Source organism: Sturnus vulgaris, chromosome 22, assembly GCF_052056855.1.
Source record: "Sturnus vulgaris isolate bStuVul1 chromosome 22, bStuVul1.hap1, whole genome shotgun sequence".
Lineage (NCBI taxonomy): Eukaryota > Metazoa > Chordata > Aves > Passeriformes > Sturnidae > Sturnus > Sturnus vulgaris.
In genome coordinates this window covers 5,731,212-5,748,375 of record NC_142264.1, presented here as the reverse complement: position 1 = coordinate 5,748,375, position 17,164 = coordinate 5,731,212, and the positions used below count along the sequence as shown (strand labels likewise).

The 17,164-nt window shown below is 42.8% G+C and overlaps 1 protein-coding gene across 7 annotated transcripts in view; it reads right to left on the bottom strand.

Annotated features, from left to right (window-relative positions):
* The window catches only part of DNM1 (dynamin 1), a 71,812-nt gene that overhangs the window by 41,174 nt on the left and 13,474 nt on the right, over positions 1-17,164 (bottom strand). For 5 of the 7 annotated variants that reach the window (XM_088177258.1, XM_088177259.1, XM_088177261.1 and 2 more), the window contains exons 2-10: positions 7,007-7,080; positions 6,309-6,458; positions 5,726-5,929; positions 5,105-5,203; positions 4,282-4,442; positions 3,260-3,402; positions 3,046-3,181; positions 1,810-1,877; positions 697-835 (exon numbers count right to left, since the gene is read on the bottom strand). In XM_088177258.1, coding sequence (XP_088033384.1) covers positions 697-835; positions 1,810-1,877; positions 3,046-3,181; positions 3,260-3,402; positions 4,282-4,442; positions 5,105-5,203; positions 5,726-5,929; positions 6,309-6,458; positions 7,007-7,080 — 1,174 coding nt within the window. The remainder of the gene's footprint in view (positions 1-696; positions 836-1,809; positions 1,878-3,045; positions 3,182-3,259; positions 3,403-4,281; positions 4,443-5,104; positions 5,204-5,725; positions 5,930-6,308; positions 6,459-7,006; positions 7,081-17,164) is intronic. The other 2 variants (XM_088177257.1, XM_088177262.1) reach the window with 1 other exon arrangement.

The window sequence follows — 17,164 nt, the reverse complement described above, 5'->3', positions numbered from 1 at the left end:
AAAATAAGAGCTGCCACATCCAAAGGGCAGAATCAAGGAAGGTTCCCACCCTTGACCACAAAAAATACCAGTATGGATCCCAAAGGGCAAAGCCTGATGCTCTCTCTCTTGAGAGAGAGCGCAGATGGACCCCAGAGGCTGATGAACATTTCTAACTTGCTTCTTCTCAGCCATGTGCTGCTATTCCAGATCAGGATACGGACCAAACCAGCCAGAATCCAAGCCAAACACCACAGGAACGTTTCCCACATCTGTAAGTGCTGTAGCTCTAAATTTCCGCCCCACAAATCCCCCAAGGGCAACTCTGGGATTAATCCTCTCACTTCTACAAGAACAGAGGGCACAGAATTTAAATCCCAGTCTCTGGCTTCAAAAATAAACCCAGATAATAATTTTAAAGAAAAATGTAGCCATAGAGAAATACCCTTGGTTTTCAAAGGAACTAGGAGTCATACTACAAAGGGGTGGCCAGGACATCTGCAGCATGCCTGAGCTGTAAAAGATTCAGGGAGCAGGACCTTTCTGTTTGGCTTGTTGGCTGGATCGCTCCAGGCTGGCTCTGCTCAGGTCTAGTCATGCTGAGGAGGTGGTGAAAACACCAAGTGTGGCTGCAGGCAAGTCCCTGCCCAGGTCACGATGCTGCGCCGCAGCCAGTGAGCAGGTGGAAGGTGCCAACTCCATGCTGCCTCTGGTTACCTTCTTGGTGCACTGTCTAACAGTATTGATTAACTCCGAAATGACCATGTCCACGCATTTCAGGCAAGGTTCTTTAATCTTCTTCACCTGCTTTTTCACAATGGTCTCAAAGGCCATGTCAGGTGTGAAGAGACCGGTTCTAAACACCCAGGGTAGGGACAAGACAAGGCAGGAAGGGGAGAAGGGGCAAGGAGAATGTCACAGCGTTACACACACATCTTGGAGCAGGCACCAGCATCATCAAAACCCGGGACATTTGGGCTGGGAAGTGTCACATCCCCTCAACAAGTCCTGACTGAAGTTCATGAAAAACAAGGGATGCTTGGCACTTGCATGGAAGGAGGTGCTGAGGGCAAAATGGATTTTATCTAGACAGCCATAGCCAGGCCACCATTTTACCTCAGCCTAAGGGTGGCAGGGGCTGACCCCTCCACAGTGATGAGGCCTGCTCTGGAAGATTTTATTAATGGTTAGGACACTGACACATCTGGTACCCTTTATCAAGTTCATCTGGTGACTGACCAAGAGAAAGGAATGAAAATAAATCTAGGTCAGTGTTTGTTCACATCCCTGTGTGCAGAAGGGCTCCAACAGGCACCTTCCCAAGAGCAGCACAACTCAGGGTCTCAGGGCTGAATTTTCTGACAACTCACCTTCACACTGAAGGGAACACACACCTGTTAGCTAAGTATGTGGGGCCAGTGGGACCCTGGTGATGGGCACACCAGTGCTCCCTCAGATCTCTAGGGGAGGAGGGGCTCTGTTTTGAACAACTAACTGCTGGTTAGTGAGAAAATCATTTTAGTTTTAACTAAACAAAGGAGTAGTATGGAGTTGCATCCATCTTCCTACCCTTTCATATGTAAAGGCCCAAGAAGGATGGAAAACGTGTCAAGTCACCCAGGCATTTACCTTTTAGGCTTCTGTGACTCCCACATGGGAAAAGAAAGCAAACTCACTTGAATGATTGTCCCTATTCTCAGATTCAAGACAGAGGTTATCCCTCCCTTTGGCCGACCTACCGTACCTCTGAAGTCTTCAACTCCATCTGGAAGGTCTAGAAGTATTTACAAGGCTTTTCAGCCAGAGCTCTGCCTAGTGTGTGATACGTGCCTGATACCGTGGATGTTCTTGATAGCATAGCTGATCTCCCGCCGCAGCTCCTTCTCATCAAACTCCATCTGCACCAGGAGAGAATTCCATCAGAAACTTTCTGACGCTGATTTGCACAGCAGGACACAGCAGCAGACTTTGCAGAGAAGTCTCATGCCAGCACTACCATGTGACACATGAGGTATTAGCTCAAGTGTTGGATACAGAGTCCAGCCACAAAACTGCTGTGGCCAAAGCAGGACACCCTGGACACACACGAATAGCTAAGGGTCTCCATTTACAGTTGGCCCAGCTGCTCTTAAGGAGCTTCTTTGAGATAAAGACTAGGACTGAAGTGTTAGATGGCTTTCTAAAGCAAATTGATTTGCATCACAACACTTAGCATGAGATCTTGGCAGCTGCTTTTTCAGTGAACACCACAAATGGATAAAACATTTTGTGTGAATTGTAAATCTAACACAGGGAAGGCTACTTGTTTCACTAGAAAGGCCTCATCCTATTCAAATATGAAGAAAAGGAAGCCAAATGCAAAAAATACTGAAGCAGAAAGATGTGGCTCTCAAGTTTGTTCCAACTGACATTAAAAAATTTCAGTACCCTTCCTGATTAGGTTAGTGTACTTCACCATCCAAGAAAATCGTCTTTCAGTAAGAATCCCGTTTCCACTGTTAAGAGGGGAGTACAGTTTCTACACCTTTCCCACCTCTAGACCACTGATCTGGGACAGACAGAAGTAATCCCAGGTACACCTACAATTCTTTTTCCTGCTTCTTAGGTATCTATGATTCCAGCTTTAGATCTAGTCTGATGCTCAGGATCAAGGAAGTTTGAGTTCCAGCACCATCGTTTCTATATGAAATTCCATCATAGTAGTTTTGACATAACTTATCTGTGAGGGCATTCAGTCATTGATTTACCATTGGTTGTGTTAAAGTGATCTTTCACACTCAATTTAGCATTTAGGAATCAAGCCCAAACAATATCATCATTTACCTCAGAGAAAGTTAAGTTCTGTCAGAAGAACAGGGACAGGGGGGAAAGTCAGGACTATGGGAAGGTCCCAATAAAGGAGAAAAACAAGTGAAAAAAGGTGATAAAAGGGAAAATCATGAAACAAAGTAGCTGAAGAAAAAACTCCACTGATTTAATATAGCAAGAGGAGTAAGGAGACAGACAGAAGTAGTAACATACAACAGGAAACAAAAAGTGTGTCTCAGCAGCATGGGGAAGCAGTACCTTCACCAGCTCGAAGGGGAAACGCTCATGGAAGATGCGGTTGATCCGAGCTCCTCCTGACAGCTCATAGGTGTCAATTTGGTCTCCAGAGCCTTCAATGCGTTTCTCAAAGTCCACAGCAAACTGCTGGACCATCCTGAAAGAAAACCAAGAGCATGAAGTGGAATTCATTGCTGAGCAGTCCTTTCCAGGCAGGGATACTGAGGCCACTTACTGAAGCAGAGCTTTGGTCTTGCGAGCGGGGTCATCAGGGCGAAAGTTCTTGTACTCCTCCACCTCCTTCTCAATGGAGAGGAGCTGGCTCTGGAGCTTGTTCCGCAGCCCTGGCAGTGTGTCACGGATGTGGTTGGTCAATTGCTGCACAAGAAGAAAGTTAAAGATGACAATAAACCTCTAGGTAGTTACTGGGAAGAGTTTGCTGCCTCCACACTACAAAAAAAATTGAAAGCTCCTCTCTGTGTTCAATTCTTCCGTGTGGTTTTAACAAAATTTCTATCCCAGGACAAATGCCCAGTTATGAGCTGAAGGTATTCCCCTTCCTTAACTCCTGCCTATTGCCCCTCTCTACTCTTGCCCTTCAGTTTACCTTCTAGTCTGGTACAAAACACAAACCAAACTGACTCAAACGAAAAAATTTCATATACAAGTATTAGCATTTGCTTTTTACTTGAGGGTAAAGGCTATTCTGCCTTCAGATTAGCACACCATTGACACCCAATTTGGTGGTGAAGCCTTTTTTCAAAAAAGAAAAAAAAAAGAATGAAAAGGCAAGACAGAAGGACACAAAACCACTCATGAGGCTGTAATAAGAGGGTTTCCACAAAGCACAACTTTGTGGGAAATTCCAGTTTAAAGATGAATATTTGAATAAGGAGAAATATGAAAGAGACTCCCTTCACTTCAGAGAGTATTTCAAGGGACCAGAGAGGGAAGCAAAAGAAAATTCCTACTGTATGAAAAACAGAGATAAGACAGCCTCAATAGATGGGAAATGACTACCAGCATTATCACATAAATATTGCTAGGTACAGAAATCACTAGAATTTAGAAGGTACCTTTTAACTTAGCCAGAAAGACTTCTCATCCTGGTAGTGTATATACCACAAACCAACTAGTGAATTTGAAAGTGAAAGGATAAATCAGTGCTCTGTCTTTGGTGTGCAAGCTCCATTATTGGCCTCTGTGTGTTTCACAGCCAGTGACACCATGGGCACAGCTCTTGACTGTGGACAGTACCTGGTTCAGTACTTTCTGCAGGAAGGGGGTTCCCATGCGATCAGCCATGTGTCTGTAGGCTGGGTGGGAGAGGAAAAACTTTCTCTCTGCAGCCAGAGCTGCCTGAATGTCCTTCTTGCCATCTATGTCCTTCTGACTTCTGTTGACCACACCAATGTAACCTGTGAGAGATCAGAGGATTTCAAGGATGTAAATAAAACTCAGACTTGAGAAGGCAGTTACTCAGCCAGCAGCCTTACAAAAGGGGAATTCTAGTGGTAACACATTATTAAGAGCAATTGGAAGAGTTTAAAATCAGAATTTCCTTGAATGGCTCAGGTTCTGATATTTTGGTATGTAGGACAAAAATGAGTATGGAACAGAGAATTAACTTATTTATTACTGCTCCCCTAGCACAAAGCACACTCCAGTCTCATTTATTTTAGGCTCTCCTTTTATGAGTCCTTAGCACAGTGGTCATAGCAAGTACCACAGCCCAGAATTATTTAATCTCTTTATTATGGCAGCGAGGGAAGTGTTTTAGACATCTTTCACAGTGTGCCTTAATGAAAGGAGGAAAGAGATAGTAAAAATAAGAGCATAAGGCTGTGTTTCTGCTAGGACTATATATCAAGGTATAAATACCTAAAAAGTTCCTGTTAACAGCATGACTGAGCCCTGTTCCCCAACCTTTCTCACTTCTAGGTTGGAGCAGAGATAGTTTAACCAAAAGTTATAAGATGTTATAGGAAGGGGATGCACTGGAGGAAGAGGATGAGGCCAGGACACCTCACACAGGGAAAAGAGAGGAAGGAAATCATGGACAAAGCATGAGGAAACATACCCCTACGGAGGGGAAGCAATTTGTTTTCTAATACATCTCGTGCATCAGTTCCTTCATCCATAAGATCCAGCTTGGTGATGACCCCAATGGTGCGTTGGCCTATAGAAAAGAACCACAAACATACCTGATCAGCAAACAACTCATGTATTATTTTCCTCTGTTCACACAGCTTACAGATTGCCCAACTTAGCTACACAAGGGCTCTTAAAGTCACACATTACAGCTCGCTCCCATCATGTACAAGAGACCACAAGAGCAAAACAGACAAAAAATCCAAGATCAGCTGTCAGTTGTATCCTGCTGAATGCACAAGCTATGCCACAGCAGAAAAGGATTTTAGTACATATTTTCCTAGTTCTTTCTAGGCCAAATGCAAATGATTAAAGGAAAGTAAATCCTTTAACTGTTCAGAAATGGGGCTTAGACAAATGAAGAAAAGGGGAGTAACAAAATTTCTACTACAGCAACTGTTAACACTCACTAATACCTCTCAAAAGAACGTTTGTTGGTGAAGACACATCCCAAGGCAACAGAAAGGAGCCACAGCTATTGGGCTAATCACAACCAAAGGAAAATCAGGCCACTGTCCAGTAATGCCAGGATAAATTAGGAGACATTTACCTTGAGGATCCACCTCCTTTGCAATCTTCAGGGCATCAGAATTGGCCAAATCAGAGTTGGCTGGGGATACTGCCAAGATGAGGCAGTTCTCTTTGGTGACAAACTGCATGAGCATGTCTCGGATCTGGAACTCGATGTCAGGGGGCTGATCCCCTACAGGGACTTTTGTCATACCCGGCAGGTCCACCAAGGTCAGGTTCAGGACTAGACACAGGACACAAGAGTTAGCACAAGAGATTGTTAAGGTAAGAAAGTTCTGGTCTTTAAGTACAACCTGTAGTTAAAGTGACCCCAATGTATCATAGGGATAAGAGATGCATACACAAAAGCACACAAAGCTTTTTATTCCCTTCTTGTTAAGGGTCAGTAAGAACTTGTTGCAGGTTGTTTCTACTGTGATTGTCAATGATCTCAACACCTTTCCTTCAAATCACTTGTTTTCACACTGATTAGGAAAACTGTGCCCTCAAAGTCCTTCCACATACACTACACTGAACAGGAGGGGAAGACAGTACTTTGTTTTCAGTTCACAATGGACTGCAGAGCCTTCTAGAATAGCTGGTCCCTCTGCACTAGGACTCACCATGGGGAGAGTAGACTCGGAGATTGATGGGCACGGGGGAAATCCCTTTGTTGGAGCCAGTAACACGATCTGTTTCAGCCTCAATTTCCAAACGAACCTCCTCAAAATCGGTGAATTTCTTTCCTTTGCAGTGTAGGAACTCGCCATATTCTATTCAAATAGAAGCAGAGTCAGAAATACTCACCAAAATCAGAGAAACACTCAGAAGCATGATGAAAGCATCACATCCTGAAGCACAACAGAACAAAAAACAATTGAAGGGATGAAGTCTGGCAAGGGCCTTTCCCAACAAAGTTTGCAGGTTGGAACAGTAGTTACTGCTGTGACATTTATATGGTCAACCCCTGAGATAATTCAATTGAGCCCAACAGCTTCACCCCCTTAATTCACTACATTTTCAGCAGGGTTGTCTGGCTTTTAGGTCTCACCCACTTATAAGAGTCACAGCTGCATAGGTAAAGGAAAATTATGACGTGTGTGCATGGAGCCTTGACTAATAAATTAAAATTAAAAAAGAAAAACATTAAGAAGAATTTTGCTTCTGAACACTTAATGCATTAGATGTTAAACAGGCAAAAAGGCTGCAGGTCATTTTTCCTCGGGAAAAATTCTTATTTATTTTCTCCAGTGACCAAATAAGAGCTTCCTGATTAAGACAGTAATCCAGCTGGGCACACAGGGGAAGGGAGCTCACATACCCGTGCTGGCATTTACCAGCTGAAGGACCAGTGGGCGCCTGGTTACGATGCCAGATCCACGTGGCAGAAAGTCCCTGAAATGAAACAGGAAGTTTTGGATGAGTGAGTGAGTGAGTGAGTGAGTGATTGTTTCCTTCCCTTTTTACAGCTTTTCTGCTTCTACAAGTGTACATGGATTCTAAGAGGGAGTCCCAGCTATGAGCACAAAAAGTTTAAGGCACAACAGGAGTTTAAACACAAAGTGCCTCTCCTTGAGAATGGCAAGAGCTTGTTCTGAAGTAGTTTACACTCACAGCACAGTCTCTCTAATCATGTCTGTGACAGTACAGCTCCTTCAGCTGAAGTTCCAAAGTTCCAAGTTAACTAACAAGCTCATTTAATACAGCTGTCTGTACTTTGGAAAAGAAAAAAAATCTTTCATCTTTCAGAAAGAAAAGAGAAGTTGACGCAGAGCCAGAGAACTAACATGCCTCCTTTTGGCAAAAACAATTACACAAATTCACTCACACCCTGCACTTGGGGCTTGAGAAGACACCACGTTGTCCCAGTGTGCAAACACCACGTGATACAACTGAGAAAATAACTAGCAGCCAAAGGCTTGTCTCCACACAGCGTCTCTCCTCCCTATAACTGCTCAAGACATCAGTATTGCCAAGGCAAAAGCATAAGTTTCTTTCTGCATTTATAAGAATCCTGAATTTTTGTGTACTTCAAATAATTTTGAGGGAAAGCAGCCTTACACTAACATTCTCCAAATGCTGACTTAGCAGCCACAGCCCACCAGTTCTCCTTTGCTTTTCCTATTTTTCCAATCCAAAGCTAGGCGTGCTCACTGCATCTGCAAGATGACCTCGCTAGTTTGTGGTCTGGTTTTCTAGTACTTGGCTGTTCATGTGGCTCTTCAAGAGCCACTGAGCAGTTCTGAAAATATAATCAATTGCTTCCTCACCTACTGCGAGAAGCATCACTTCAAAATATGTTTCCTACAGCACGAACATAGTTTGCTCTGTTAAAAGAAGCCCTGCCTACACTGGCAGGGTTCTGGCAGACAATCCTCCTTCCCTTCATAACTGTGGCAAGGAATAATTTTGCTGATTCAGGAGTAACCACTGACTCTGCTGAATGAGAAATTCAGGGCTCTCCACTTTGAGGTCTCCCTCTTACTCCTGCATGAACTTAAGACTGACAAAGTCCATGAAGATGACAAATGAGTTTCTGTTTCAACACACCAGACAAAGCCTTCAGCAGCTCTGTCTCAGCTCCTGGTTTGGCCACTCATTTCCTGTGTAATCTATGCAAGTTATTCTGCTTCTCTGTATTTCCATTTTCTCAGCTATAAAAGTAATTCCCCATCTGTGGGAATGGCAGAATAATTTGGTAATATCAAAAGCTGGAGACTAGGTTCACGTGAAATGAGAGTAAGGAAGCACTGTACATCCTCTACCACCTCAAATAAAAATACCACCTGTTAATTACTAAGGCAGGAGTAATGGAACCTCTGGTATAATTCTACCAGTTAAAATTAGACTGAAACTCATTTTGATTATTTTAGACTTTCCAGAAGTATAAAGAGTTAACTGGGGATTGCCTTTAATTTTATTATCAAATAATAGAGCTCTAGTTTTTCCATTCCAGTAGGATTATCCCTGGAATCTTTGAGACACTGCATCATACTAACACTTGGCTGCTGTCTCAGCTCCATTCCTATAGATGTCTATGGTAAATACGTGGAAAAGTCCTATTCTTGTATCAGTTAGCATAACAAATCCATTTCAGCTCCACTGAATTATTTTGAACTTATACCTGAGAAAAATGAATCCTATCACTACAGATTCCCTTTTCAGCACACTAAGACAATCCTCCAGTTATCGGGTTCCAATTTGCAGTATCAAATCTTACTTTATTGTAGAAAAAGGACCACTTGCATTTATAAGCATGAAATCAATAGGAAGCAAGATCCTATTCATGCTGCACTGTTATTTTCCTGCATCTTTCAGGTTTGGTTAAAGTCCCGATTTCTCTGCTGTCCTTACCATAGCTACTAAGAAAAAAAATCTCAAGATAAAGAGAGACAGACAACCTATGACAAGGGATTCCAGCATCAGTTTAAAAAGATCCAGTTTATTTGTTAACTCAAGCAGCTCCCAGGTTTTTCTTCCCAAGGAAAAGGTTTCACCTAAACCAACAACCCTTAGTGCTGCTCCAGTTCTGAGTGAAAATACATGCAAATCTGATCCCTAATATGAGAATATGAATGTGTGTTCTTACCCACAAACTATTGGGTGGTACATGCAGCTCAACTTTCAAATCTTCCCTACTCTTCACTTCTACCAGGAATTACAGACAAAAAGCTTTATTAAAAAAACCCCTACAACTGATGCATTATCATCCCATTGTATCCATGTTATTTCCTTTTCTTCATTTACTTTGTCTCTACAGCCTGCTGGAAAAACCCCTTCCTTCTCTTGCTCTAGCTAAGCCTTTGAAATCATAGAAACTAAAAAGTCAGGATTAGGAAATTTCTCAGGGAGCTGGCTGAGTGCAGAGGAACAGGAAGAGGAGTGGAGAGCCCTGCCTGCCCTCTTGTAGGGAGCACAAACTGCTGCTGCAAATAAACTACAACCACAGAGCACGTGTGGCACAGACAACATGCCCAGCACAGTCTGAGCTCACTTCAGAGCCTGAAGGAAGAGCTACACACACAGTTATTGCTCCAGAAAGTGCAGCCCAAAGTGAAGACACCGAGCTGGAATCAGGAAGAGAACACACCAGGTAAAAACCAGCACGTGCCAGGTGACCTAGGCAGGCAGGAGCAGAGGGGTTGAATTGGCTTATTCACTTCCAGCAGGGGAGATGTAAAAGAGCAAGGCTGAGGGAAGAAAAAGAATGATGGAATAAGCCTTCAGAGATAAAATGTTATAAAGAGTGCTGAGACAAGGCAGCCTCTAGCATGAAACCAGAGCCTCATTATATACATCACTATATACGACTGTGCCTGAATTATGTTACTCACGTTGTGGCCACCAACCCCTGTTTTCCTCTTTCACTTTTTATCTTAAGAATTGCAAAGTCCTTTTTCTGTTGCTTTGTTTGTAACACACAGAGGTGCACAACATTTGATTTCCTGTGCTTTAAAGCAGGAATACAACACTGCCACTCCTCCAGGCTAGGCTTCATCTAGAAAATAAACAACGTAGCAGCTCAAACAGAGAGAGCTGCATTCGGGGAATATAAATACTTAATTTGCCTCAAGCTTTCTTAGCTATTGACTCAAAATTCTGAATCAAGATATTGAGGTACCAGTTCTAGCAATGCAATTCCAAGCATTTTATTAAGGTTGGAAAACTGGTTCAGATAATTACATTTCCCAAAACACCACTTATTGGAAGACTTATTTCTATGTATTTTACATTCATTTTTTATTAACAGGCAGAGAGAGAATATTGAGGTAGGTAAATTCTTGGTCTGGCCAGAGATAGATCTCCTCTTCTAAACCAAGGCAACAAAAAGAATCAAGGATGCAAACCTTGACAGGTCTCAGGCTCAAAGAGTTCAGGCAGGGAAGTGACCTGAAAAGGTATTTATTGTTATATTTTGCATTGCTCAGTTCTGAAGTGCTTACACATGTTCTTGTGTAGCTCTAGCTACCTCGGGGCAAGCACAATCACAGCATCCCTTCCAGTCTTATTACTATTTTCACATGCAGAGCTGCATGAGAGTGCAGATTTGGGCTGAAAGCTGCATTCGTAATGCAGTAAAAAAAAATACTGAAGGGAAGGGAACCAATCTAGCAGTTACTGTAGAGCAACACTGAAACAAAATCCAAACACATTGAAAATACATTAAAGCAACCTTGATGTTATGCAACAATATATTTATAATCCGAGCACTGGGAATTGAGGTTTCCTTAATTGTTTTGTTGGTTTGAAGTTTTTTACTAAGCCAGACACTATATACAAAAAGCCTTCATGCATTAGGTAACTTAGAATCCTACAGAACAAAAAGGTTGTTAGTGGCTATTAATGACCAAAAAAACCACCTCTACTCTACAAACAAGTTTTATAATTCATTTAATGACTTGTACAGTACAGAGGATTAGAAGTTAAAAGTATCACCAACCAAAGACACTTTGCCCAGACTATTAGTAAAACAAAGGCAACTGACAAACTGCTTGTATAAATCAACATATATTGTATGGAAAGGGAAGCAAAGATAAATGCAATTAAAAAAAAGTAGGACACACATCCATATGGAAAGCTTGGGATTACCTGAAGAGGCACACACTGAAACTTTCAGACATGTTTCTTGTGATTATTCACTGTTGCTAAACTGAAGAAAATGTGACTGTCCATTAAAAGATATTTAGATGAACAAGTTCCCTGCAGCAGGGGCACATTTGTGTCCACACACACACACACAGTTTGCTCAGATCAAAGAATACTTGTTTACTCCTTTGGTCAAACACTTGATCTGATGTTTTCCTGCTCAATGAGATACTGAGATCTCTGGAGGAGGAGCAAGTCTTTGAGCATCTCAGTGACTGTTAGGGGCATGTTGTGCCTGGTCCACCAGCTTTGCTGGAATAAATGCTCTCAAATCCTGATAAGTACAAGTGATTGCATGAGCCAGTCTGTCCCTTCGTGCTTTGCCAGAAGTGTCAGCTCACTGCATCAGGTCTGTGCTCTAAGGCTTAGAGATTCCTCTATCATTTACAGTGCTGTTTCATTCCAGCAATCTGCTTCACCATAGATTCTCTTCCACTGCAAATGTGAGCATCATTTATTCCCTCTTTCCACCAAATTCAAGTTTTGCACCTTCTCCATCCACTGGTAGTCTGTATTTCTGAACAGACTTTAAGTCAAAGCATTTTCAGGCATGATTATTGTCTGCAATGAACCTGCAGCAGAACTCTTCAGCAGTCCAAACCAGAACACAGCCCATGGTACCATCTCTTGCTCCATGTGGAACACAGAATTCTTGCTTTCCCTGTCTGAAGAAGCTGGAAGGCTCAAAAAGCTGTTTGAAGATGGCTCTGCAATACAAATCTAGGCCTAGTCTACACAAACCAACACAGCATCATTGCAGTCAATTGTTTGCCAGACCTTTGAGATTCTTGAATTAGAATGCACTAGAGAAGTTAAAGCCTAAATTAAAGAGCCAAAACAGCAGTTTATGAAGACATAAAAGTAGCTGCAAAGAACAGAAGGGAACACCAGCATCTGATCATTTAATTTCTATTTGATTTCTTATTAAACATCTATAGAAAAATAGGGTATTAAGGGATGCAATTAATCCCCTGTTTGGATTATATTAGTTTCAGAAAATTAAAATTCACACAGCCGCCATAATTGCACAGGGCTGTTTGTATTTTAATTCGAGTATTTGTAACTTCCTGTGTTCTGATGGTGCCCGGGGACAGCAATTCAATCAGAAATGCACTGCACAAAGCACTATGCCAATATGCCACAAGAAATACAGTTCTGTCCCCATGGATTTTACTGTCTGCTTACACAGTTCAAGCCTGCTCCTGCCTAAGCTTCAAACCATTTTCATCTGTCAAGGCTTGTAATTGATCATTCATCATTCTCACACATCCAGATCAAGAGTTCCTCCCTAGCTCAGCCTAGCACAGTGCTTTACAAGAATCCCAAGCCAATCTAGGGGTATTGGTACCTTTGACATATGATTCTTTTGATCACTGTGCCCATCAACAACATTCACATCTTCATACAAGCTGCATTCTGTGAACAGCTTAGACATTTCTCTGCACAGCACTTCATCTCACAGCACTTGTATTTTCAAACATGTTCTTACTTCAGCACATCAAAATGAATCCTTAACACACAAGCTGATACCTATGGGGCATTAACCACACACTAAAAATATTTACTATTAATCATATTGGCTCCTAAAACAAACACCTCAGAAACAGTAGGAGCTTTGTACTTCTTGGTCACTAAGTCCTGGTGCTCCTTCACAACAGACATCATGTAGCTCTACTACAAAGAAGAAGGATGCAGGTCTGCCCTTGGAGCACCTTCCTGGTCTGATCCTTCAAGCAACATGCAAATACATTTGTAAGCAACTCCATAACTCAGTGTGGGGCAAAAACAAAGACAAATTTGCTCTCTCCCCTGCCACCCAGAAGGTTGCCAAGAAGGCTGCATTGAAAATTCAGAGTTTCCTGCTAACTTGGTTGGCTCTGTGAGCTCTTCTCTTGCCTGAAAAAAAAAAGCCAGACAGGTCAAGAGGAACAGCAAAAAAACCAGGTGCATTATGACCAAAACCATCCATCAACCTGCTCTTCTGTTTTCCTCTGTCCTAAGCTTTCATACTGCATCATGTGAACTTGGACACCAGTCATACAGACTCATAACCATATGGTAAGTCTTATTCCTAGTTAAGCCATGTTTTTTTCCATTAAGGTTAGCACCTTTGGATAACTTTAAGCCAGAGGATGTGCACTGTTTATCAGCCAATCTCCACAGCACAAGTATGCCTAAGTCCTGACCCACAGTGAACAAGAGCAATTCCATAAGCACTCAGTATAATGTAACTTCTTAGGATGCAATTGGTACTGGCCACACAATGGATATATATAGAAATAAAGATCTATTGTAAGTACACCATTTTCCAGTATAGTGGCAATATTATTGTGCACAATGATTCATTATTCAAGAAAACAATTGTGAAAAATAAAGACAAGCAATAGTTCATGAGTGTCATCATAATATACATGTTAGGAGAAACAAAAAATTTAAAGAGAAGGCTTCCCACTGCCTTGTACCTTGAGTTCCTATTTACAATAGTGCAGAGGGAGGTTAACACTATTGTGCTGGCTTGGAACACTTACAATTGCTTTGTTAAATACTTCTGACCCTCAAACGGCCTCTCCAACACCTGGCCACTTCTCCCCAGTACAGCTCCCCAAGTCAGTAGGCAAAAGGACCAAACAGCCTCTCAAGTGTGGGAGTTTGCTGTGCTTAAGGTGAATTCCCAGAGACTGTCCTAGAAAATTCACAGGTGCTGCCCAAGCAGGGCAAAACACAAGTGCCAGAATAAGCTGGACACACATATAACATAATACTGGATAATTTGCAAACGCGAGTCAGAGGGGGTAGAGAATGAAATAGAAAGTAACTTCTGAAGTTGGCACCTTCTCCCAATCTGCCTCAAGTTGTTCTATTCCTTCGTGCAGAAATGCACCTGACACCAGCACAGGGCCCAGCAAGTGAGGGATGTTCTGCTCTTTTGTGAAGAATAAGGCACTAAGGTCTTCAAACATGAAGGGACAGTAAGTGTGCTAATTCAGTGTAATAAGTAAGTGTAGCAATAGTAGTATTACACGTTCACACCACATCCTGCTTCAGACCTGACATGATTCTCACCACAAGAATCACCTTCGGTGTGTTTCCTGCACCTCTTTTTCCACTGACCAGGATATGCCATGTTCTGGAGCTCTCCTGTATCTTTTTTTCATACTGTGCTCTCAGTTCATTCAAATAAGAAAAACACAGTGTATTTATAGAGTTAACATATAAACTCAATAAAGCCACATCAGAAACCTACATTTATTGCAAAACACAACATTTAAAAAACCACAATGACCCCACACCACCGACTGCTGAAAAGACAAGAAACCTTTCAGGAGATTACCCCCTCCAAGAGAATCCACCTCCATAGAAAGCTGCATGCCTGGCTGTTTGAAAGCCTACACAGTGAGTTCGGCAAATCAAATTCAGTTCCTCGTGGACAGGCATAATGGTGAGGTTTGTTCTACTGACATTTGGGGTAAATGATCTGCCATGGAGGGACAGAAGTTGAATTTCAAGTTTCCATCTCAGCCATTTTATCATCAGCTTGTCTCCTCACCCTGGAACACAACACAATTCCTGGCCACTGATTTACAAATACAGAGGTGACAGTGTCCAGTACTGTTGTCTGGGTAATTTCTGGTATTGCCCAGATCTTTCTTATAAAACAGGAAAAAGATTTTTGTTACTGGAAGGCACTGCCATATTCACGTGCTTTCATGTCTCTGGCAGCACCCGCATGCCTTGAACATCAGAAGTGTTAATCAAAAACGTGTTTTTCCCACTCAGAACGTGCTTGTTGAGCCAAGTGTGGGCTGAGGGGGCTCAGACAATGAGAGAGGGAACACCCTGGGGCAATGTTCTCTCACATCACCGATACTTCAACTGCAGTGGCCATGTTCAGACTCCTGCCTGCACCACCTTCCTTAACACTGCTGAAGCCTGAAGGAAAGCACACAACAATTTTTACACGAATGCTCACTTGGAAACAGCTCTCTCCCCCACCCCTCCCTGAGCACACTAAATTCTGCTTTTCTGGCTTATCTCTCACTGCACAGGCTGGTTCCCAGGAGCCATGCACAGCAGTTGGTGCCTCTCCCATCCACTCTTTCCATATCTCCTTTCTCTGCATCTCAACTCCTCTCCTGTACATGCCTCTATGCAAGTTGCTGGAAGCAGTAGGATAAGATAAGTTTTGCTATTGTTTATTTGCATTTGAATCCTTCGGGCTGATTTTTCTGTTTCACACTCCACTGGCTTCAGGATACATCAAAATCTGGAAGACAGCTGTGTGCATCATGCCAAGTCATGGCTGTGCTGGAGCTGCTGTGCACCAGTTAATCAAATGCACAACTACAGAGCCCTCATGGCTGCCCTGCTTCCACAGGGCAAGACACTTCCAAGGAAGTCACAGGCACTCTTACACTTCTAGTCAATGCCCTGGGGGCCTGCCAGCATGCAGACTAAACTGGCATAGCCAAGAGTCTGCCCCAGGCACTTCTGCTGCTGTATGTCTACAGTAATTCCAAAGAATTCCAACACACTCCAGCTTTATGCTTGGTAGACCTTAAAGCAGGATCTGGCCTGACTTTCAAGGTCTATATATATATTTTTAGATGACCTGAAAGTAAAGCAGAGATATTGCTGCATTCTTCTGATGCACCCCTGCAAATCCATAACCAGGATTATCCCATCCAATTGACTTAGTGGCTGTACTACAAAGCATAAAGTAAGAATTTCTGCTAGAAGCTGCCCTTCATCCCTAACTCAGGTTACATAACAGGGAATACAGGAAACCCCTCTATACAGTAAGGGGAGACAGAAACTGAGCAAACAGAATTTCTCCCCATTAGAGACGGTTACACAGCCTCTGTCCTACATTTGTAGGAAACAAGGCAGTACCTTGGGAAAAGGTTCAAACACACACAAGCATTACCCTTTCCATCAGTTTTCCATGGTCTGCCTTCTTTCTGTCTAGAAAAACAAGCTCTCCCTCTCACAGTCAATGCTAGAGCCTGGATAGGAAGTGCCTTTAGGGCCTGAGAGCCTCAAATACAGAGGTGTTGGTAAACTCCTTCAGAAGGACCAGCCCTGGGATCTTGCACAAGGGCACCAGGCCCGTTTGAAGAGACTCAGTTCTACAGACCACTAAGAATATATGGGGTTTAATAAAAACTCTTCTTATATGAACCTGTTCAAGTCTCATATTCATGCTTTGATTCCTTCTGTGGTCTCACAAGGTTACCTTTCATTTTTGAAAAAAAGGTCTCAAAATCATCACCCCTAGTCACAGCATTTCAAGTGCTGGGGCTTTCTGAGAGCAGTACAACAAATTCGACTTTTAATAATTTCATCAGAAAGCATCAGTTGAAGTCTGCCTGAAAAATGTCAGCTTCCTCCAGACCTTGTAGACACCACATGTAGTTTTCAGCTCTTGCCTAAAAGATGTGGTGAGGTACAAGCCCAGCTCATTCCCCCAGCCACCCCAGCTGGGTGCAGCTGCCTGCACTGTAATGCAGCCCTCCTTTGGGGCTGGGGGTAACCCAGGTAAAACTCTTTGTTTTTGAGTGTCACAGAGGTCTGTGACCCTGGGAATCCCACAATGGGAGCAGACTGGAGCCACGTGTTTTTCTCCCTAATTGTGATCACTGCCTGATAGATAATCCCTTCATGGGCTGCTGCTCTACAATTGCTGTGCAGCAACCAATCCAATCTGAGAGCCAGAACCAGGCCCAGGGGAATAATTCCTCTCCTACTTCCCTAAAACATGGTGAAATCTACTGTTTCCATAGAAACAAATCGGTTTGATGTCCACACAGCTCCTGCATCCCACACTGGTGGGCAT